At 40.8% G+C, this 24,099-nt stretch overlaps 2 protein-coding genes across 10 annotated transcripts in view; one reads left to right on the top strand and one right to left on the bottom strand.

Moving 5' to 3' along the window:
* The window catches only part of LOC123872559 (FACT complex subunit Ssrp1), a 51,283-nt gene extending 35,085 nt beyond the window's left edge, over positions 1–16,198 (bottom strand). The window contains exons 1-4 of the mRNA XM_045916888.1: positions 16,039–16,198; positions 14,590–14,775; positions 13,724–13,939; positions 13,054–13,232 (exon numbers count right to left, since the gene is read on the bottom strand). Of these exons, the coding sequence (XP_045772844.1) occupies positions 13,054–13,232; positions 13,724–13,939; positions 14,590–14,775; positions 16,039–16,089 (632 nt within the window). The 5' untranslated portion in view covers positions 16,090–16,198. The remainder of the gene's footprint in view (positions 1–13,053; positions 13,233–13,723; positions 13,940–14,589; positions 14,776–16,038) is intronic.
* A 694-nt stretch (positions 16,199–16,892) lies between these two features.
* The window catches only part of LOC123872269 (huntingtin-interacting protein 1), a 33,253-nt gene continuing 26,046 nt past the window's right edge, over positions 16,893–24,099 (top strand). For 2 of the 9 annotated variants that reach the window (XM_045916446.1, XM_045916444.1), the window contains exon 1: positions 21,039–21,148. Coding sequence is in view for 4 of the 9 variants with exons in the window: in XM_045916442.1 (XP_045772398.1) it covers positions 17,204–17,287 (84 nt within the window). In the remaining 5 variants the exon portion in view is untranslated. Of the gene's footprint in view, positions 17,288–21,038; positions 21,149–24,099 lie in introns of those variants that run through there. The other 7 variants (XM_045916443.1, XM_045916445.1, XM_045916442.1 and 4 more) reach the window with 7 other exon arrangements.

Genomic DNA, 24,099 nt, shown 5'->3' with positions numbered 1-24,099 from the left:
GACGCTCACCTTCTCTTTATGTCCTGCTGGTGGGTATTGGCTGCCAACCAATTTGTCTTTATTACAAGGATTGCATAAATACAGAGGAGTGAGGCATTGCGGCTCCCTACAGAGATGACGCTCACCTTCTCTTTATGTCCTGCTGGTGGGCATTGGCTGCCAACCAATTTGTCTTTATTACTAAGATTGCATAAATACCAAAGAGTGATGCATTGCAGCTCCCTACAGAGATGACGCTCACCTTCTCTTTATGTCCTGCTGGTGGGCATTGCTGCCAACCAATTAGTCTTTATTACAAGGGTTGCATAAATACAGAGGAGTGAGGCATTGCAGCTCCCTACAGAGATGACGCTCACCTTCTCTTTATGTCCTGCTGGTGGGCATTGGCTGCCAACAAATTTGTCTTTATTACTAAGATTGCATAAATACCAAAGAGTGAGGCATTGCAGCTCCCTACAGAGATGACGCTCACCTTCTCTTTATGTCCTGCTGGTGGGCATTGGCTGCCAACCAATTTGTCTTTATTACAAGGATTGCATAAATACAGAGGAGTGAGGCATTGCAGCTCCCTACAGAGATGACGCTCACCTTCTCTTTATGTCCTGCTGGTGGGCATTGGCTGCCAACCAATTTGTCTTTATTACTAAGATTGCATAAATACCAAAGAGTGAGGCATTGCAGCTCCCTACAGAGATGACGCTCACCTTCTCTGTATGTCCTGGTGGTGGGCATTGGCTGCCAATCAATTTGTCTTTATTACAAGGGTTGCATAAATACCGAGGAGTGAGGCATTGCAGCTCCCTACAGAGATGACGCTCACCTTCTCTTTATGTCCTGCTGGTGGGCATTGGCTGCCAACCAATTTGTCTTTATTACAAGGATTGCATAAATACAGAGGAGTGAGGCATTGCAGCTCCCTACAGAGATGACGCTCACCTTCTCTTTATGTCCTGCTGGTGGGCATTGGCTGCCAACCAATTTGTCTTTATAACAAGGATTGCATAAATACAGAGGAGTGAGGCATTGCAGCTCCCTACAGAGATGACGCTCACCTTCTCTTTATGTCCTGCTGGTGGGCATTGGCTGCCAACCAATTTGTCTTTATTACAAGGATTGCATAAATACAGAGGAGTGAGGCATTGCAGCTCCCTACAGAGATAACGCTCACCTTCTCTTTATGGCCTGCTGGTGGGCATTGGCTGCCAACCAATTTGTCTTTATTACAAGGATTGCATAAATACCGAGGAGTGAGGCATTGCAGCTCCCTACAGAGATGACGCTCACCTTCTCTTTATGTCCTGCTGGTGGGCATTGGCTGCCAACCAATTTGTCTTTATTACAAGGATTGCATAAATACAGAGGAGTGAGGCATTGCAGCTCCCTACAGAGATGACGCTCACCTTCTCTTTATGTCCTGCTGGTGGGCATTGGCTGCCAACCAATTTGTCTTTATTACAAGGATTGCATAAATACAGAGGAGTGAGGCATTGCAGCTGCCTACACAGATGACGCTCACCTTCTCTTTATGTCCTGCTGGTGGGCATTGGCTGCCAACCAATTTGTCTTTATTACAAGGATTGCATAAATACAGAGGAGTGAGGCATTGCAGCTCCCTACAGAGATGACGCTCACCTTCTCTTTATGTCCTGCTGGTGGGCATTGGCTGCCAACCAATTTGTCTTTATTACAAGGATTGCATAAATACAGAGGAGTGAGGCATTGCAGCTCTCTACAGAGATGACGCTCACCTTCTCTTTATGTCCTGCTGGTGGGCATTGGCTGCCAACCAATTTGTCTTTATTACAAGGATTGCATAAATACAGAGGAGTGAGGCATTGCAGCTCCCTACAGAGATGACGCTCACCTTCTCTTTATGTCCTGCTGGTGGGCATTGGCTGCCAACCAATTTGTCTTTATTACAAGGATTGCATAAATACAGAGGAGTGAGGCATTGCAGCTCCCTACAGAGATGACGCTCACCTTATCTTTATGTGCTGCTGGTGGGCATTGGCTGCCAACCAATTTGTCTTTATTACAAGGATTGCATAAATACCGAGGAGTGAGGCATTGCAGCTCCCTACAGGGATGACGCTCACCTGCTCTTTATGTCCTGCTGGTGGGCATTGGCTGCCAACCAATTTGTCTTTATTACTAAGATTGCATAAATACCAAAGAGTGAGGCATTGCAGCTCCCTACAGAGATGACGCTCACCTTCTCTTTATGTCCTGCTGGTGGGCATTGGCTGCCAACCAATTTGTCTTTATTACAAGGATTGCATAAATACAGAGGAGTGAGGCATTGCAGCTCCCTACAGAGATGACGCTCACCTTCTCTTTATGTCCTGCTGGTGGGCATTGGCTGCCAACCAATTTGTCTTTATTACAAGGATTGCATAAATACCGAGGAGTGAGGCATTGCAGCTCCCTACAGAGATGACGCTCACCTTCTCTTTATGTCTTGCTGGTGGGCATTGGCTGGCAACCAATTTGTGTTTAATACAAGGATTGCATAAATACCGAGGAGTGAGGCATTGCAGCTCCCTACAGAGATGACCCTCAACTTCTTTATGTCCTGCTGGTGGGCATTGGTTGCCAACCAATTTGTCTTTATTACAAGGATTGCATAAATACCGAGGAGTGAGGCATTGCAGCTCCTTACAGAGATGACGCTCACCTTCTTTATGTCTTGCTGGTGGGCATTGGCTGCCAACCAATTTGTCTTTATTACAAGGATTGCATAAATACCGAAGAGTGAGGCATTGCAGCTCACTACAGCGCTCACCTTCTTTATGTCTTGCTGGTGGGCATTGGCTGGCAACCAATTTGTCTTTATTACAAGGATTGCATAAATACCGAGGAGTGAGGCATTGCAGCTCCTTACAGAAATGACGCTCACTTTCTTTATGTCTCGCTGGTGGGCATTGGCTGGCAACCAATTTGTCTTTATTACAAGGATTGCATAAATACCGAGGAGTGAGGCATTGCAGCTGCTTACAAAAATGACGCTCACCTTCTTTATGTCTTGCTGGTGGGCATTGGCTGGCAACCAATTTGTCTTTATTACAAGGATTGCATAAATACCGAGGAGTGAGGCATTGCAGTTCCCTACAGAGATGACGCTCACCTTCTTTATGTCTTGCTGGTGGGCATTGGCTGGCAACAAATTTGTCTTTATTACAAGGACTGCATAAATACCGCGGAGTGAGGCATTGCAGCTCCCTACAGAAATGACGCTCACCTTCTTTATGTCCTGCTGGTGGGCATTGGCTGGCAACCAATTTGTCTTTATTACAAGGATTGCATAAATACCGAGGAGTGAGGCATTGCAGCTCCTTACAGAAATGACGCTCACCTTCTTTATGTCTTGCTGGTGGGCATTGGCTGGCAACCAATTTGTCTTTATTACAAGGATTGCATAAATACCGAGGAGTGAGGCATTGCAGCTCCTTACAGAGATGATGCTCACCTTCTTCATGTCTTGCTGGTGGGCATTGGCTGCCAACCAATTTGTCTTTATTACAAGGATTGCATAAATACCGAAGAGTGAGGCATTGCAGCTCTCTACAGCGCTCACCTTCTTTATGTCCTGCTGGTGGGTATTGGCTGCCAACCTATTGGTCTTTATTACTAGGATTGCAAAGTTACCGAGGAGTGGGGCATTGCAGCTTCCTGAATATAGCGATTGGGTCGCCGGACATAGAGATGATGTTCACCTTCTTTATGCCTTGCTGGTGGGCATTGGCTGCCAACCAATTTGTCTTTATTACAAGGATTGCATAAATACAGAGGAGTGAGGCATTGCAGCTCCCTACAGAGATGACGCTCACCTTCTCTTTATGTCCTGCTGGTGGGCATTGGCTGCCAACCAATTTGTCTTTATAACAAGGATTGCATAAATACAGAGGAGTGAGGCATTGCAGCTCCCTACAGAGATGACGCTCACCTTCTCTTTATGTCCTGCTGGTGGGCATTGGCTGCCAACCAATTTGTCTTTATTACAAGGATTGCATAAATACAGAGGAGTGAGGCATTGCAGCTCCCTACAGAGATAACGCTCACCTTCTCTTTATGTCCTGCTGGTGGGCATTGGCTGCCAACCAATTTGTCTTTATTACAAGGATTGCATAAATACCGAGGAGTGAGGCATTGCAGCTCCCTACAGAGATGACGCTCACCTTCTCTTTATGTCCTGCTGGTGGGCATTGGCTGCCAACCAATTAGTCTTTATTACAAGGGTTGCATAAATACAGAGGAGTGAGGCATTGCAGCTCCCTACAGAGATGACGCTCACCTTCTCTTTATGTCCTGCTGGTGGGCATTGGCTGCCAACCAATTTGTCTTTATTACAAGGATTGCATAAATACAGAGGAGTGAGGCATTGCAGCTCCCTACAGAGATGACGCTCACCTTCTCTTTATGTCCTGCTGGTGGGCATTGGCTGCCAACCAATTTGTCTTTATTACAAGGATTGCATAAATACAGAGGAGTGAGGCATTGCAGCTCTCTACAGAGATGACGCTCACCTTCTCTTTATGTCCTGCTGGTGGGCATTGGCTGCCAACCAATTTGTCTTTATTACAAGGATTGCATAAATACAGAGGAGTGAGGCATTGCAGCTCCCTACAGAGATGACGCTCACCTTCTCTTTATGTCCTGCTGGTGGGCATTGGCTGCCAACCAATTTGTCTTTATTACAAGGATTGCATAAATACAGAGGAGTGAGGCATTGCAGCTCCCTACAGAGATGACGCTCACCTTCTCTTTATGTGCTGCTGGTGGGCATTGGCTGCCAACCAATTTGTCTTTATTACAAGGATTGCATAAATACCGAGGAGTGAGGCATTGCAGCTCCCTACAGGGATGACGCTCACCTGCTCTTTATGTCCTGCTGGTGGGCATTGGCTGCCAACCAATTTGTCTTTATTACTAAGATTGCATAAATACCAAAGAGTGAGGCATTGCAGCTCCCTACAGAGATGACGCTCACCTTCTCTTTATGTCCTGCTGGTGGGCATTGGCTGCCAACCAATTTGTCTTTATTACAAGGATTGCATAAATACAGAGGAGTGAGGCATTGCAGCTCCCTACAGAGATGACGCTCACCTTCTCTTTATGTCCTGCTGGTGGGCATTGGCTGCCAACCAATTTGTCTTTATTACAAGGATTGCATGAATACCGAGGAGTGAGGCATTGCAGCTACCTACAGAGATGACGCTCACCTTCTCTTTATGTCTTGCTGGTGGGCATTGGCTGGCAACCAATTTGTGTTTAATACAAGGATTGCATAAATACCGAGGAGTGAGGCATTGCAGCTCCCTACAGAGATGACCCTCACCTTCTTTATGTCCTGCTGGTGGGCATTGGCTGCCAACCAATTTGTCTTTATTACAAGGATTGCATAAATACCGAGGAGTGAGGCATTGCAGCTCCTTACAGAGATGACGCTCACCTTCTTTATGTCTTGCTGGTGGGCATTGGCTGCCAACCAATTTGTCTTTATTACAAGGATTGCATAAATACAGAGGAGTGAGGCATTGCAGCTCCCTACAGAGATGACGCTCACCTTCTCTTTATGTCCTGCTGGTGGGCATTGGCTGCCAACCAATTTGTCTTTATTACAAGGATTGCATAAATACCGAGGAGTGAGGCATTGCAGCTACCTACAGAGATGACGCTCACCTTCTCTTTATGTCTTGCTGGTGGGCATTGGCTGGCAACCAATTTGTGTTTAATACAAGGATTGCATAAATACCGAGGAGTGAGGCATTGCAGCTCCCTACAGAGATGACCCTCAACTTCTTTATGTCCTGCTGGTGGGCATTGGTTGCCAACCAATTTGTCTTTATTACAAGGATTGCATAAATACCGAGGAGTGAGGCATTGCAGCTCCTTACAGAGATGACGCTCACCTTCTTTATGTCTTGCTGGTGGGCATTGGCTGCCAACCAATTTGTCTTTATTACAAGGATTGCATAAATACCGAAGAGTGAGGCATTGCAGCTCACTACAGCGCTCACCTTCTTTATGTCTTGCTGGTGGGCATTGGCTGGCAACCAATTTGTCTTTATTACAAGGATTGCATAAATACCGAGGAGTGAGGCATTGCAGCTCCTTACAGAAATGACGCTCACTTTCTTTATGTCTCGCTGGTGGGCATTGGCTGGCAACCAATTTGTCTTTATTACAAGGATTGCATAAATACCGAGGAGTGAGGCATTGCAGCTGCTTACAAAAATGACGCTCACCTTCTTTATGTCTTGCTGGTGGGCATTGGCTGGCAACCAATTTGTCTTTATTACAAGGATTGCATAAATACCGAGGAGTGAGGCATTGCAGTTCCCTACAGAGATGACGCTCACCTTCTTTATGTCTTGCTGGTGGGCATTGGCTGGCAACAAATTTGTCTTTATTACAAGGACTGCATAAATACCGCGGAGTGAGGCATTGCAGCTCCCTACAGAAATGACGCTCACCTTCTTTATGTCCTGCTGGTGGGCATTGGCTGGCAACCAATTTGTCTTTATTACAAGGATTGCATAAATACCGAGGAGTGAGGCATTGCAGCTCCTTACAGAAATGACGCTCACCTTCTTTATGTCTTGCTGGTGGGCATTGGCTGGCAACCAATTTGTCTTTATTACAAGGATTGCATAAATACCGAGGAGTGAGGCATTGCAGCTCCTTACAGAGATGATGCTCACCTTCTTCATGTCTTGCTGGTGGGCATTGGCTGCCAACCAATTTGTCTTTATTACAAGGATTGCATAAATACCGAAGAGTGAGGCATTGCAGCTCTCTACAGCGCTCACCTTCTTTATGTCCTGCTGGTGGGTATTGGCTGCCAACCTATTGGTCTTTATTACTAGGATTGCAAAGTTACCGAGGAGTGGGGCATTGCAGCTTCCTGAATATAGCGATTGGGTCGCCGGACATAGAGATGATGTTCACCTTCTTTATGCCTTGCTGGTGGGCATTGGCTGCCAACCAATTTGTCTTTATTACAAGGATTGCATAAATACAGAGGAGTGAGGCATTGCAGCTCCCTACAGAGATGACGCTCACCTTCTCTTTATGTCCTGCTGGTGGGCATTGGCTGCCAACCAATTTGTCTTTATAACAAGGATTGCATAAATACAGAGGAGTGAGGCATTGCAGCTCCCTACAGAGATGACGCTCACCTTCTCTTTATGTCCTGCTGGTGGGCATTGGCTGCCAACCAATTTGTCTTTATTACAAGGATTGCATAAATACAGAGGAGTGAGGCATTGCAGCTCCCTACAGAGATAACGCTCACCTTCTCTTTATGTCCTGCTGGTGGGCATTGGCTGCCAACCAATTTGTCTTTATTACAAGGATTGCATAAATACCGAGGAGTGAGGCATTGCAGCTACCTACAGAGATGACGCTCACCTTCTCTTTATGTCTTGCTGGTGGGCATTGGCTGGCAACCAATTTGTGTTTAATACAAGGATTGCATAAATACCGAGGAGTGAGGCATTGCAGCTCCCTACAGAGATGACCCTCAACTTCTTTATGTCCTGCTGGTGGGCATTGGTTGCCAACCAATTTGTCTTTATTACAAGGATTGCATAAATACCGAGGAGTGAGGCATTGCAGCTCCTTACAGAGATGACGCTCACCTTCTTTATGTCTTGCTGGTGGGCATTGGCTGCCAACCAATTTGTCTTTATTACAAGGATTGCATAAATACCGAAGAGTGAGGCATTGCAGCTCACTACAGCGCTCACCTTCTTTATGTCTTGCTGGTGGGCATTGGCTGGCAACCAATTTGTCTTTATTACAAGGATTGCATAAATACCGAGGAGTGAGGCATTGCAGCTCCTTACAGAAATGACGCTCACTTTCTTTATGTCTCGCTGGTGGGCATTGGCTGGCAACCAATTTGTCTTTATTACAAGGATTGCATAAATACCGAGGAGTGAGGCATTGCAGCTGCTTACAAAAATGACGCTCACCTTCTTTATGTCTTGCTGGTGGGCATTGGCTGGCAACCAATTTGTCTTTATTACAAGGATTGCATAAATACCGAGGAGTGAGGCATTGCAGTTCCCTACAGAGATGACGCTCACCTTCTTTATGTCTTGCTGGTGGGCATTGGCTGGCAACAAATTTGTCTTTATTACAAGGACTGCATAAATACCGCGGAGTGAGGCATTGCAGCTCCCTACAGAAATGACGCTCACCTTCTTTATGTCCTGCTGGTGGGCATTGGCTGGCAACCAATTTGTCTTTATTACAAGGATTGCATAAATACCGAGGAGTGAGGCATTGCAGCTCCTTACAGAAATGACGCTCACCTTCTTTATGTCTTGCTGGTGGGCATTGGCTGGCAACCAATTTGTCTTTATTACAAGGATTGCATAAATACCGAGGAGTGAGGCATTGCAGCTCCTTACAGAGATGATGCTCACCTTCTTCATGTCTTGCTGGTGGGCATTGGCTGCCAACCAATTTGTCTTTATTACAAGGATTGCATAAATACCGAAGAGTGAGGCATTGCAGCTCTCTACAGCGCTCACCTTCTTTATGTCCTGCTGGTGGGTATTGGCTGCCAACCTATTGGTCTTTATTACTAGGATTGCAAAGTTACCGAGGAGTGGGGCATTGCAGCTTCCTGAATATAGCGATTGGGTCGCCGGACATAGAGATGATGTTCACCTTCTTTATGCCTTGCTGGTGGGCATTGGCTGCCAACCAATTTGTCTTTATTACAAGGATTGCATAAATACAGAGGAGTGAGGCATTGCAGCTCCCTATAGAGATGACGCTCACCTTCTCTTTATGTCCTGCTGGTGGGCATTGGCTGCCAACCAATTTGTCTTTATAACAAGGATTGCATAAATACAGAGGAGTGAGGCATTGCAGCTCCCTACAGAGATGACGCTCACCTTCTCTTTATGTCCTGCTGGTGGGCATTGGCTGCCAACCAATTTGTCTTTATTACAAGGATTGCATAAATACAGAGGAGTGAGGCATTGCAGCTCCCTACAGAGATGACGCTCACCTTCTCTTTATGTCCTGCTGGTGGGCATTGGCTGCCAACCAATTTGTCTTTATTACAAGGATTGCATAAATACCGAGGAGTGAGGCATTGCAGCTCCCTACAGAGATGACGCTCACCTTCTCTTTATGTCCTGCTGGTGGGCATTGGCTGCCAACCAATTAGTCTTTATTACAAGGGTTGCATAAATACAGAGGAGTGAGGCATTGCAGCTCCCTACAGAGATGACGCTCACCTTCTCTTTATGTCCTGCTGGTGGGCATTGGCTGCCAACCAATTTGTCTTTATTACAAGGATTGCATAAATACAGAGGAGTGAGGCATTGCAGCTCCCTACAGAGATGACGCTCACCTTCTCTTTATGTCCTGCTGGTGGGCATTGGCTGCCAACCAATTTGTCTTTATTACAAGGATTGCATAAATACAGAGGAGTGAGGCATTGCAGCTCTCTACAGAGATGACGCTCACCTTCTCTTTATGTCCTGCTGGTGGGCATTGGCTGCCAACCAATTTGTCTTTATTACAAGGATTGCATAAATACAGAGGAGTGAGGCATTGCAGCTCCCTACAGAGATGACGCTCACCTTCTCTTTATGTCCTGCTGGTGGGCATTGGCTGCCAACCAATTTGTCTTTATTACAAGGATTGCATAAATACAGAGGAGTGAGGCATTGCAGCTCCCTACAGAGATGACGCTCACCTTATCTTTATGTGCTGCTGGTGGGCATTGGCTGCCAACCAATTTGTCTTTATTACAAGGATTGCATAAATACCGAGGAGTGAGGCATTGCAGCTCCCTACAGGGATGACGCTCACCTGCTCTTTATGTCCTGCTGGTGGGCATTGGCTGCCAACCAATTTGTCTTTATTACTAAGATTGCATAAATACCAAAGAGTGAGGCATTGCAGCTCCCTACAGAGATGACGCTCACCTTCTCTTTATGTCCTGCTGGTGGGCATTGGCTGCCAACCAATTTGTCTTTATTACAAGGATTGCATAAATACAGAGGAGTGAGGCATTGCAGCTCCCTACAGAGATGACGCTCACCTTCTCTTTATGTCCTGCTGGTGGGCATTGGCTGCCAACCAATTTGTCTTTATTACAAGGATTGCATGAATACCGAGGAGTGAGGCATTGCAGCTACCTACAGAGATGACGCTCACCTTCTCTTTATGTCTTGCTGGTGGGCATTGGCTGGCAACCAATTTGTGTTTAATACAAGGATTGCATAAATACCGAGGAGTGAGGCATTGCAGCTCCCTACAGAGATGACCCTCACCTTCTTTATGTCCTGCTGGTGGGCATTGGCTGCCAACCAATTTGTCTTTATTACAAGGATTGCATAAATACCGAGGAGTGAGGCATTGCAGCTCCTTACAGAGATGACGCTCACCTTCTTTATGTCTTGCTGGTGGGCATTGGCTGCCAACCAATTTGTCTTTATTACAAGGATTGCATAAATACCGAGGAGTGAGGCATTGCAGCTCCTTACAGAGATGACGCTCACCTTCTTTATGTCTTGCTGGTGGGCATTGGCTGCCAACCAATTTGTATTTATTACAAGGATTGCATAAATACCGAAGAGTGAGGCATTGCAGCTCACTACAGCGCTCACCTTCTTTATGTCTTGCTGGTGGGCATTGGCTGGCAACCAATTTGTCTTTATTACAAGGATTGCATAAATACCGAGGAGTGAGGCATTGCAGCTCCTTACAGAAATGACGCTCACTTTCTTTATGTCTCGCTGGTGGGCATTGGCTGGCAACCAATTTGTCTTTATTACAAGGATTGCATAAATACCGAGGAGTGAGGCATTGCAGCTGCTTACAGAAATGACGCTCACCTTCTTTATGTCTTGCTGGTGGGCATTGGCTGGCAACCAATTTGTCTTTATTACAAGGATTGCATAAATACCGAGGAGTGAGGCATTGCAGTTCCCTACAGAGATGACGCTCACCTTCTTTATGTCTTGCTGGTGGGCATTGGCTGGCAACAAATTTGTCTTTATTACAAGGACTGCATAAATACCGCGGAGTGAGGCATTGCAGCTCCCTACAGAAATGACGCTCACCTTTTTTATGTCCTGCTGGTGGGCATTGGCTGGCAACCAATTTGTCTTTATTACAAGGATTGCATAAATACCGAGGAGTGAGGCATTGCAGCTCCTTACAGAAATGACGCTCACCTTCTTTATGTCTTGCTGGTGGGCATTGGCTGGCAACCAATTTGTCTTTATTACAAGGATTGCATAAATACCGAGGAGTGAGGCATTGCAGCTCCTTACAGAGATGACGCTCACCTTCTTCATGTCTTGCTGGTGGGCATTGGCTGCCAACCAATTTGTCTTTATTACAAGGATTGCATAAATACCGAAGAGTGAGGCATTGCAGCTCTCTACAGCGCTCACCTTCTTTATGCCTTGCTGGTGGGCATTGGCTGCCAACCAATTTGTCTTTATTACAAGGATTGCATAAATACCGAGGAGTGAGGCATTGCAGCTCCTTACAGAGATGACGCTCGCCTTCTTTATGTCTTGCTGGTGGGCATTGGCTGCCAACCAATTTGTCTTTATTACAAGGATTGCATAAATACTGAAGAGTGAGGCATTGCAGCTCACTTTTATTACAAGGATTGCATAAATACCGAAGAGTGAGGCATTGCAGCTCACTACAGCGCTCACCTTCTTTATGTCTTGCTGGTGGGCATTGGCTGGCAACCAATTTGTCTTTATTACAAGGACTGCATAAATACCGCGGTGTGAGGCATTGCAGCTCCCTACAGAAATGACGCTCACCTTCTTTATGTCTTGCTGGTGGGCATTGGCTGGCAACCAATTTGTGTTTAATACAAGGATTGCATAAATACCGAGGAGTGAGGCATTGCAGCTCCCTACAGAGATGACCCTCACCTTCTTTATGTCCTGCTGGTGGGCATTGGCTGCCAACCAATTTGTCTTTATTACAAGGATTGCATAAATACCGAGGAGTGAGGCATTGCAGCTCCTTACAGAGATGACTCTCACCTTCTTTATGTCTTGCTGGTGGGCATTGGCTGCCAACCAATTTGTCTTTATTACAAGGATTGCATAAATATCGAAGAGTGAGGCATTGCAGCTCACTACAGCGCTCACCTTCTTTATGTCTTGCTGGTGGGCATTGGCTGGCAACCAATTTGTCTTTATTACAAGGACTGCATAAATACCGCGGAGTGAGGCATTGCAGCTCCTTACAGAGATGATGCTCACCTTCTTTATGTCTTGCTGGTAGGCATTGGCTGCCAACCAATTTGTCTTTATTACAAGGATTGCATAAATATCGAAGAGTGAGGCATTGCAGCTCACTACAGCGCTCACCTTCTTTATGTCTTGCTGGTGGGCATTGGCTGGCAACCAATTTGTCTTTATTACAAGGACTGCATAAATACCGCGGAGTGAGGCATTGCAGCTCTCTACAGAAATGACGCTCACCTTCTTTATGTCCTGCTGGTGGGCATTGGCTGCCAACCAATTTGTCTTTATTACAAGGATTGCATAAATACCGAGGAGTGAGTTATTGCAGCTCTCTACAGCGCTCACCTTCTTTATGTCCTGCTGGTGGGCATTGGCTGCCAACCTATTGGTCTTTATTACTAGGATTGCATAAATACCGAGGAGTGGGGCATTGCAGCTCCCTGAATATAGCGATTGGGTTGCCGGACATAGAGATGACGTTCACCTTCTTTATGCCTTGCTGGTGGGCATTGACTGGCAATCTATTTGTCTTTATTACAAGGATTGCATAAATACCGAGGAGTGAGTTATTGCAGCTCTCTACAGCGCTCACCTTCTTTATGTCCTGCTGGTGGGCATTGGCTGCCAACCTATTGGTCTTTATTACTAGGATTGCATAAATACCGAGGAGTGGGGCATTGCAGCTCCCTGAATATAGCGATTGGGTTGCCGGACATAGAGATGACGTTCACCTTCTTTATGCCTTGCTGGTGGGCATTGACTGGCAATCTATTTGTCTTTATTACAAGGATTGCATAAATACCGAGGAGTGAGGCATTGCAGCTCCCTGAAGATAGCGATAGCGTCGCCGGACACAGAGATGACGCTCGCCTTGTTCATGACTTGCTGGTGGAAAGCGTCTACCGCGTCGAGGTCACCCGCCAACTCGTTTGTTGGTATGTGGAAACGCATCTCCATTAGCGATACGGGAGTGTCGTCATTCTACAAAAAAAGTTATCTTGCATTAATATTTCTTGATGTTAGTATTCTTATAAAATAATCATAAGAATATTATAAATTACTAGCTGATGCCCAGGACTTCATCCGCGTGGATTTACGTTATAGTGTGGGAACTATTTGATTCTCCGGAAACCTATCTTCATTCCTTTCAGCCAAATCCGTCCAGTAGGTTTTGCGTGAAAGAGTAACAAACATACACACACACACCAAATTCACCTTTAAAATATTAGTGTGATTCAAAAGTGTGTATACTGTCTACCTGTCTGTTACCTTTTTACAGAATATTCTCTCAACTGATTTTAACATGTACAGAGATAGGAACATCCTGGTGAGGATCATAGGGTACTTCTTTCTAAAATCATAATTTTCCCAGAGGCCCTTTGATAGGCTGATAAATCACAGTACTGCAAAGATTGACAGTCATAGACCTCTTTATCTGACATCATATGACATGTAGTCTGGCTAAAAATTACCTGATGAAACTCTAGTGTGACCTCGTTCTTGCCAGTATTGCACTGTGACACATAATGTAAGGGTATTTCAAAAGCTGTGTTAGTGCCAACATTGTAACTGAGCACTGCTCCATTAAACTTAGCCGTTCCCCAGTTCCAGCCTTTTAAGGACAGCTCCTTTTCTAACATATCCTTCTTGTAGTTGCTTTTGAAGAACTTAGCTACCTTTTCTTGTTCCTGAAAAAATAAAATTACAGTAGCAGAGCTTGCACAGGAAAGTGAAAATGTAAACAAATATAAAACCCAATTTTATAAATTTTTTATTGTTGTAGATTCTGAAATGAGCCTTAAACATAATTAATTATGAACAACAGAATTAATCATGAAGAAACAACAACAAATTAAAAAAATATACCATTAAGTCTCAAGCGACTGAGTGGGCAGTCAAGGGGTACACTTGCCACAAAAAAATTAAAACGATTCTATTTGGATCAAATTGCAAGGCAGCTTGCAAGCCAAGTAGACTCACCACTGTCTGATCACTATACTGTACTCACTCACTGTACTATTATTATCTATTTGCCATTTCCTTGACAATGTAAGTCTGACCTCAACTGTGAGTACATAGGACACTTAGCAACGAGTATGTACTTAAGGTTATGGTGCAAGTTGCAATATCCATACTAATATTATCAATGTGAAAGTGTCTGTCTGTCAGCAGCTGCCTTTTTATGGCCCATCCATTTAACCAATTTCGATGATATATTTGGTATAGAGATAACTTGTATTTCAGGGATGGATATAGATTACTTTAGTCATAGAAAATACAAGGGTTTCCACAGAATTTTTTAGATCCTTAAATCTACATGAGCATATTAAATACTTACACCCTCTTTGAAGCCACCATATCTGTGAAGAGTCCCGTTTTTCATGAACACCCTTAAGCCCCAGGATCCTATAAACTTTTGAAAGTTCACAAGTTCAATATCATTGGCTGATATCTGTTCCACTTTGCCAGTTTTGCTGTTTTTGAAGATTATGTTCTGGTCAGTCATTTTTATTTTGCCTGGCACCTGTAATTTATAAGATTGTTTTATATCAGTACTTTATATTATCATCATCATTATGATCAATCCTTCACCGACTGACTCACTTCTGAGGATGGGTCGAATGTAAGAATGAGAAGTGTTTGGCCATAGTCCAGATCCACCACTCTGGTCAAGTTGGGTGTTGGCAGATATCACCCACTTTTGAGAACATTATGCAGAACTCTCATGGCATACAGGTTTTCTATCGAGGTTTTCCTTCACTGTTAAAGCATGTAATATTTAATTACTTAAAATGCACAAACCTCAAAAAGTGAAAAGTATTTGCCTGAGATCGAACTCCAAACCCACAAATAGGAGGTCAATATCTCACTGTACTTTACATGCTTTCTTTTATTTAAATATCCAAGCTAGTCTATGGCCCAGCTGAGAGTTTGTACAAGCTGTGGGGCAGGGAATAGGATGAGCAGGCCCTATCTTTTACCCATTTTGCTGTTTGGCCCTTTGCTATTCTATATATCTAAAAAGTAGTTAACTGTGAAAAATAGTTAAAGTGGTATAAGTTAAGCCACAAACATGGGAGTTTAGAAAAACAGATTTTTCTAATAAATTTGCTATGTAGATTATGACTAAAAACTAACTAAAAACCTTGGTCTAGCATTCTTTTTTAAGCAACAAGTTTTGATAATTCCCAGTAACTTAAAAACTTCTTTATGCAGCTAACTAATTTTTAGATATGGGACAGCGGACATGCATATCAGCTTTGTATTATCTTGGAAGTTTCAAGCATTCTGTTGTACAAACTGGTCTTGGGATGCAAACTTAGTTAAGCATTGTTGCAGTTGAATGATACTATATACTCAGTATTTGACAAGGATTGAAGAGAGAAAATTGAAAAGTGGCTTTATCAAAGATGTAGGTACTTATTTCAAAAATACAACTGAGATCCTTTTTTAGTACAGGTTGGTCTAGTTCAAGCCATACTTTCGTATTTATTTATCTACAATACATTCATGGGTTAATTGGAGGCTATTAAAGAGTACAGATTGGTCCAGTTCAAGCCTTACATTTGTATTTGGGCCTAACTCGCTGTCATACAGTTTAATATGTAAATTACACTTATCTGTAGCTACAGACATAAGAACCTACAAACTATTTGAATGCATTTTATCATTTTATATGCTATGAAATATTATGAAATTGAAGTAAAAGACCACTAAAAGTGTGACTAAAAGGGTAAAAACAACATCAAATTTTGCGTTTTACAAATCCCTTAATATATGTACTTACCATGGCACCTTTAATTTCAGCCGACACATCATTATATTCTAAGAATTCCATTATTAATTGCCACTTTGGAAAGTATAAATAAAAACTTAATTATTTTTTATTATTTAGAATACTTTTGAATCTCACACGCTTTATAACTTGACAACTTGACCACCGGCACCAGCAAAGACCGGATTCGTGGTCTGTGGCATAGATAACACACTATACAGTGGGCACCAGGCACCGACCAGAAAAAAAGAACTTGATTACAGATAAAATATAACCTAAGAATTATCAAATGTCACTGTCAAATGATTCTTTCATAGACCAAGTGGTCTTTATTCCAGTGTTTCCACTTTAGAGATTTCGCTCTATTCTAAGGTAAAACTACTATTACTAGTGGTTCACCCAAAACTGAGACCTCGTGGTATCCTACAATCCCCATAATATAAGATAGTTTGACTATAACTATATTGCAATAGTTAACTGTTAACATTATACTTTAAAAAGGCTAAAGGGATAAAAAAAGAGTTATCTGAGATGGTTGAATTAAACAATAATGCTTCATAATAATGTTTACAGCGTCATCATTATTGTAATGTTAAAAATTCAGATGCTCATTAAAAATGAAATGATTTTGAAAAAATATATAGTTAAAGAAACACTTTATTAGTCACAAGGTCTAATTTTGTAATTTAAATGGAAGTCGCCTTGTGTATGAAGTTGCGGCAACTGCGTGTGTTAGTAATACACGGTGACTTCCATATAAATTACAGATTCTACGGGTGACTACTTAGTCGACCGTGCGTAACATAAATTGGTTCTAAACTAGGGTAGGGCAAATTCTTACAGAAACTAGGGTACAACTAATATCGTAACTGAAAACACTGCTTCATAGTCATAGTTTGTCAATTGTCTGTGGTTCAGTAATTTTTTTCATTTTCGTGAGAAGGATGTCTACTGTGTTTTAAAGTTATATTTTGGTCAAATTATAGCGAAAGCTTTTTTATATATTTGTATTATTTCAATTTCCAGTGTAGTGTTCATCAAGCTATAGCTTGCAGTTTGATTTATATAGTGGATAAAGGAGAATTATTAATATAATCCGGCATAAACCTGTGGTCCTTGATCATCTAGGATTTTGTCATTTGTATAACTTAAATATATCTTCGTATGTGCAAATTCTATGGCGTCATTATCCTTACCCCGTGTCCTCCAACTGAAGAAGAACAGTTTGGAGGCTGAACGAGAGCAGTTTGAAAAGTTTCAGGTATGTATGACGAAATTACTTGTAGTTAGCCTACAGCTGTCTGTTGTTATCATAAAAACATAGTCCATAACTTATGTGCACAGGTGCATTCAAACTTTTATTCATAAATATTTTTTTAAATGCATATCAAAAGTTGCGCACCCTACGACTTGACCGCTAGGCCGCTATTATTAATAATAATTCATAATATTCTACAAGGTTGGGAGTGTTGTGTCTCAAGTGATTGATGAATCAGCCTCAGATGGCTAAAAAGCCAAATAGTTTTATAACTGTGGCACAATCTTAAAATCCCTTTTAGCAGTTAGTAGTTACAAGTTCAACTAAACCAGGTAACATGATGTACAAGTAAATTATTCGCGTTTACTGTAATTTCAGTCAATACAGGGTGGTCAAAAAGTCGTGGATCAAACGAAATAGGGAGATAGAGTAGGTCATTTCTAGCAAAAAAAAATTCTACAGCATGGCCATATTTAAATTGCCCTAAGAGTTATGAATATTTTTGGGTTTTTTAACAAAATACCAGATTCTCTTACAATTAGACTAATTTAAAAAAAAATGAGATAAAAAACAATAAAACGAACGATGCTGTGTCATTACTAGATAATGTATCAGCACTACAAACCTTCTATTAAGGCTCTGGCTACCAAATTACAAGAGCAATTAATTTTTTTCCAAAACTTTTAAAGCGTTACCAAAAATTAAATGTCACTTTAAAAGCGCACTGTGAAAAAAAAATGTACTACGCTAAAGTGACCCTGTATCAGAAAAACTTGCTGATTTAATGCCAATTTAAATGAGGTATAACACATTACTCTTTGTTTCGTAATTCTGGTATTATAATCGTTTTTTCATATCAAGGTGCAAATTTCAGTAGATTAGTTTAATTCAAAATAATTTTGAAGATTATCATGCTGCTAGTTAAACTACTAGTTTTTTGTACGTTGGAATGCTAGAAACATCACTGTGCTTGTAACACTTAAAATTTGTGAAAAGAACAGAAACTCTTCACTACCACCTCGTGCCAGAACCACCCAGAACTACCCAGAACGCCCGTCTTGCAAGTAGTTCATCTTTTCTAGGAAACAAAAGGATAAAGAAAATATGCCTCTCGTTCACACTAATCATCCTTTCTATTTGCATTGTTGGAATAAGGAAGGATGTGAAAGAGAGGCATAGTTTTTTTATCCTTTTGTTTCCTAGAAAAGAGGGCGTTCTGGGTAGTTCTGGCACGTGGTGGTAGTGAAGAGTTTCTGTTCTTTTCACAAATTTTAAGTGTGACAAGCACAGTGATGTTTCTAGCATTCCAACGTACAAAAAACTAGCAGTTTAACTAGCAGCATGATAATCTTCAAAATTATTTTGAATTAAACTAATTTACTGAAATTTGCACCTTGATATGAAAAAACGATAATAATACCAGAATCACGAAACAAAGAGTAATGTGTTATACTTCATTTAAATTGGCATTAAATCAGCAAGTTTTTCTGATACAGGGTCACTTTTCCGTAGTACATTTTTTTTTCACAGTGCGCTTTTAAAGTGACATTTAATTTTTGGTAACGCTTTAAAAGTTTTGGAAAAAAATTAATTGCTCTTGTAATTTGGTAGCCAGAGCCTCAATAGAAGGTTTGTAGTGCTGATACATTATCTAGTAATGACACAGCATCGTTTGTTTTATTGTTTTTTATCTCATTTTTTTTAAATTAGTCTAATTGTAAGACAATCTGGTATTTTGTTAAAAAACCCAAAAATATTCATAACTCTTAGGGCAATTTAAATATGGCCATGCTGTAGAATTTTTTTTTGCTAGAAATGACCTCCTATATCTCCCTATTTCGTTTGATCCACGACTTTTTGACCACCCTGTATAAGTTAAGTAAAAATATTAAAGATTCTCCAAAAACCTTTGCGAAGGCTGCCTTGTTGTGACGAAAACTCAACATTATTCTTGCATCCAATTGGAATCATTTGCTTATAGCCATTCAAGGCAACAGTTATTTAATTTATCATGTTTTTCTCTTCTATTATTTGCGAGGCAAAAGTCAAAACAAATCCATACTAATATTATGCAAAAGTGTGTCTGTCTGTCTGTTACCTTTTCATAGCCCATCCGCTTTTGACCAATTTTGACAAAATTTGGTATAGAGATTGCTTGCATAGGCTTTTTATTTAGGAAAATCAAAGTTAATATTTTTTTTTAAATCAAACTTAGTTTTTCTAATACATAAATGCACACGCACGAAGTCGCGGGCATCATCTAGTATGTTATATTATAATAAATATGTAAACTTATCTTATGTAAATTCATTGTTATTCTAAAAAAGGATGCAAATTAGTATTACAACAACATGACGGCTACTATGTTGCAAGTCTGAATTACATCAACCTATTTCCTGCTTGATTACTGATTAGACAAACATATTATTTGTAAGCTTACATAAACAGATTATCATTTACCTACTAGCTTTCGCCTGAGACTTCCTGTGCTATATACATTTTAATCCTAATAATATTATAAATATGAAAGTTTGGATCAATGATTGAACCAATTTGCTGGCAATGGAGATATCAAAGAGTTTCCATGGGATTTTAAAAGCCTAAATCCAATGAAGTTGCACCTAGTATTAGATATAACTAACTGAAAATCATAATAATTATCATATTGCCTTGTTCTGGAATGTCAGGCTGCGCTTCAAACTTTGGTGTTAGGCCCTTTAAATAGTCAAACTTTATCTTTGAGGTATAATTCCCATATTGTATCTCATTTCATTTTCACACTTGTCTGGCTTCAACAATCTCTATTTAAATTGTAATTTGATGAAAGCTTGCAAGGCTGTTCCGCCAAGTGATTTAACATTCTGGCACAAAATAAAAAAAGGTACATAACTGACTATGTAATTGTATCTGCTTTGTACAAAGTCGCCAAGCCAATTAACCGTATGACCTCCTGTCAGTTAGTTCCATAGACTGCATTAGGTAACAGTTACCTTCACGAAAGATATAACAGACTTTTTGTCAGTTAGCTGGTGTTATAATAAACTTAATTGTTATTACGTGCAAACTTAGGAAGTTGAGTTGTCCTGGTTATTCAGTATTACCACTTGAAGTGCTTAGGTGTTACTTTTGTGCAAAATCTGGCAAAAGTAAGACTGGATTGGACCAACTTTGGGTTTTCGTTTGCTCCATGCCTCAGAGAGCCGCTGTGTTAAGCCATCAGTCTTGTTATATTGGCTAAATTCTGTCCTACACATCTTAAAATAAACTAAATTTGACAGGTCTATCCTTTTTTTTTTCTTTGACAGGTACATCTAGTGCTATCCTTTGCCTCAGGGAGACATGAAAGGGATAGTAATACATTTAAACCTGTTGTTTTAATTTAGAGATTATGTACAAGGGAATAGCCATATTATCACTAACATCCAATAATACTTAATTGTCAAACCTGAGTTGATAACGTACTCTTAGTTGACCTTTGTGTGGAAGGATCTGGGAGTATACCGTATTATTAACCCAAGACAAACATCCTAATCATTGATGTATGGCACGGATCACGATTCTTAGCAATGATGCGCCGAGATAGTCCCAGTCCTCAGTAGGTACTAAGTTTGGTAAGTCCCCGAACTCGTTAAAATAAATCGTATATGTACCTACCTATCTTCGTTTCGACAAAATATCGCCCTGCTATCGTTTGTTAGATAGTGGCGATTGTTGTGGAAACTCGACGCCTCCCATTATCTTATCAGTGTCACTTCGACACTATAGTTATTTCGCCTCTATTCTACACTGAGCTCTTGTGACAACAAAGGCGATACATATTTATTTTCTGTTCTTTGTAAAGATTTCCCCTGGATACAAAATAAGGTGAGCCTATATATTTATTACTAGCGCCCGCCTGCGGCTACGCTCCCCTGGGATTTAAGAGAAATCTGGCCTTATTCCTTGTCTACATTGTAAGGGAGTATGTGCACTAATTCGTATTCGTTTTCGTTAAAATACGATCCGCATTTTTACCTACGTCAAAAATACGTCAAAGACGAATCGTATTTTTACAAAAAACGAATACGAATGAGTGCACAAACGCCCTAAAACGCCTTTGCTCAAAATTTCAGCTGCCGTGATCCAAGGGTTTGGGCTGGGCGTTAATGAGTTAGTCAGTGAATCAGAACTTTTGACACATTCTAATACTTACACTGTATTTAGATTTGATCCTCAGTGCACTTTTATCATGCAGAAGAAACAGTTGAATGCAGTTCATTCAACTGTTTCTGTTAACGTAAGCTTGACTGTGGTCGTTTACATCTGGTTCTCTCGAAAGGATATTTACGTAATCTATCTAGCTATAGTAGGTACCTATCTAAATGTAGTAGGTACTAACTGATATTCAAAGTAGGTACGGCCAGAGTGAACTAACTGAACTGGGCTGTGGTACTGCTCAAACCGCCTAGAACCTTCCGATTTCGCTTGCAGTTATTTTGTAAAAATTCTTTAAAAAGTAAAGATTTTTCTTCAGAAATTCATACCGAGCGAAGCCGGAATGGGTCTGCTGGTAAATATTACCTATAGTTAGAGATATTATACTTTGCAATATAACTACAAGAACAGGTCGCGATGTAGAGTCGCTTTGTCTGCCCTTTGCCCTGAAAAGCAGAGACTACCAAAGAAGGCAGAAATAAACCTGTTGAATAATTGATCACTCTGTGCTCATGCCTTATCGTTAGCATGTTTGTACCTAGGATTAGGAGTGATAATAATGTTAATTTAGTAAAGAAATCTTAATATTCCTGTCAATTGGTTTTCTTTGTAGCATACCTACGTTTTATCCTATGAACCTCATGTTTTTAGTTAAAGTTTGTCTTGAATGAATTTAGCTTAGTGCCTTGTTTTAAAGCCCAATACGATTTCCTTTCCCTCGCCAGTTGATTTAAACCAAAACTGAAAAATCTGTACCTTGCAAACATTGAAAAGCAATTGAAAAATCTTTATGAAAACGAAGTAACCCTCTAGAATCTTGAGCAACTCAAACAAATAGGTAATTAGTAACTAACTTACTAAGTACTAGCGACCCGCCCCGGCTTCGCACGGGTGTTCCGTGATAAAATATAGCCTATACGGATTCGGAAGAATCCCTCTAAGTAATGGTAAAAGAAATTTTGAAATCGGTCCAGTAGTTTTTGAGCCTATTCAATACAAACATACAAAAATACAAAGGTTTCCTCTTTATAATATTAGTATAGATAAGTACTATAAAGAGGAACACGTGGCTGTAATATCTCAGTTATAATATTTTAAATTTACAATGCACTGTGAATTTGAAATGCCCGCGTGGCCTTTACCTACTCTGGCATTCGCAACATTTGCCTTGAGGGGGTACCTACATAATGCTTATTTATTTACGTGGAGTTAGATTGTTTCGTTGTGAAGTTCTCAAACAACGTTAAACTATGAGAATGCTTTGTACATAAATCACACTTATCACACTTAATATTATAAAGGCGAAAGTTTGTGTTATTTGTTTGTTGTTGATTAGCACATAGAATACTTTTTATCCCGCCAAATCAAAGAGTTCCCACGGGATTTCGAAAAATCTAAATCCATGCGGACGAAGTCGCGGGCATCAGCTAGTACTTAAAATTTTCCGACGAGTGGGTAGGTACCAAGGGTTATATTTTTTACCTTCACAAACCGAAGCTCTTCTTGTCCTTATCGCAACGTGCAATATGTAGGGTCGGCAATGTCGGCATGAAAGTGCTAAACCATCTTCATAGAGACGCCACATAAGTTTCTTACAAGGATTTCTGCAAAACACGCTCTTGCCCCGCCCATTGCCATTTCAGCTTCGGAACATTTTAGAATAGAATAGAATAGAATAGAATAGAATAAAATTTATTCGTTGAAACCGACACATAAACATAGTATTACAAATAAAGACGCTTATACAAAACTAAAAATAAAAAATAAAAATAAAAAATATAAACCCTAAAATATAAAATTTAAAATATAAAACTTAAAAACTAACTTAACTTAAACAGTATATTATGTATGTATTATGTGTCGTGCCAACGAAAGGGCCCGAACTCAGCTTGATGTTGTGGATACACAATGTACCCACAACGCTGGTATTCTGTTCGGGCCCAAACGAGGGAAGTTCTGGTAAGTCTTTGTAGTTAATTCTATTAACTGTTAATTCAAATTAAAATAAAACACAAGTGAAAATAAAAAATAAAAAATTTGTGATCCTTAAGGTCAGGTTTTGAGCTGTCGCTTTTTCTGGTTCTATAAAGAATTTTCTCATTTCGGATTTGATCACTTCAAAATACACCGAGCATAGACTTGGTATGCAAAACTTTAAATTGATGTTTGGGTACCTACCTTGTTATTGTATATTGTAAACAATGACCCCATTTGCATTCAACTCAGATTTCATAACTTCAGAAACTTCCTACGCGGTTGCAGAAACCCTGTTTTGCCTATAGTGCATAACTAAAGCCAAACAGAAAGACAATGGCTCCATTACCTACATAAATAAACGATTGTAAAGAACCTAATAATTCCTCTTTATGAATACCGAAAATCACCATTTTGTCATCCTAGATGTATTTCACTTGGAATTTACTGACTAATAAATTCTATTTTGTAATTAATAATGCTAGTAAATTCAAATAATTTAATTTTATGTGCCATACACTTAATTGTACAACTTGTGTAAAACTACCACAGGTTTGGAAAGAGTGCATTCTGCAAAAAACCTTGCAGAAAGCAAATATTACAATAGGTAGGTATATTGTGTTGAAACATTTTAGGTTTTACTTGTT

The sequence above is a fragment of the Maniola jurtina genome, chromosome 15 (assembly GCF_905333055.1).
Source record: "Maniola jurtina chromosome 15, ilManJurt1.1, whole genome shotgun sequence".
NCBI classification, from domain to species: Eukaryota; Metazoa; Arthropoda; class Insecta; order Lepidoptera; family Nymphalidae; genus Maniola; species Maniola jurtina.
Note: the sequence above shows the minus strand (reverse complement) of the source record. Positions and strands in the feature narration are given on the sequence as shown.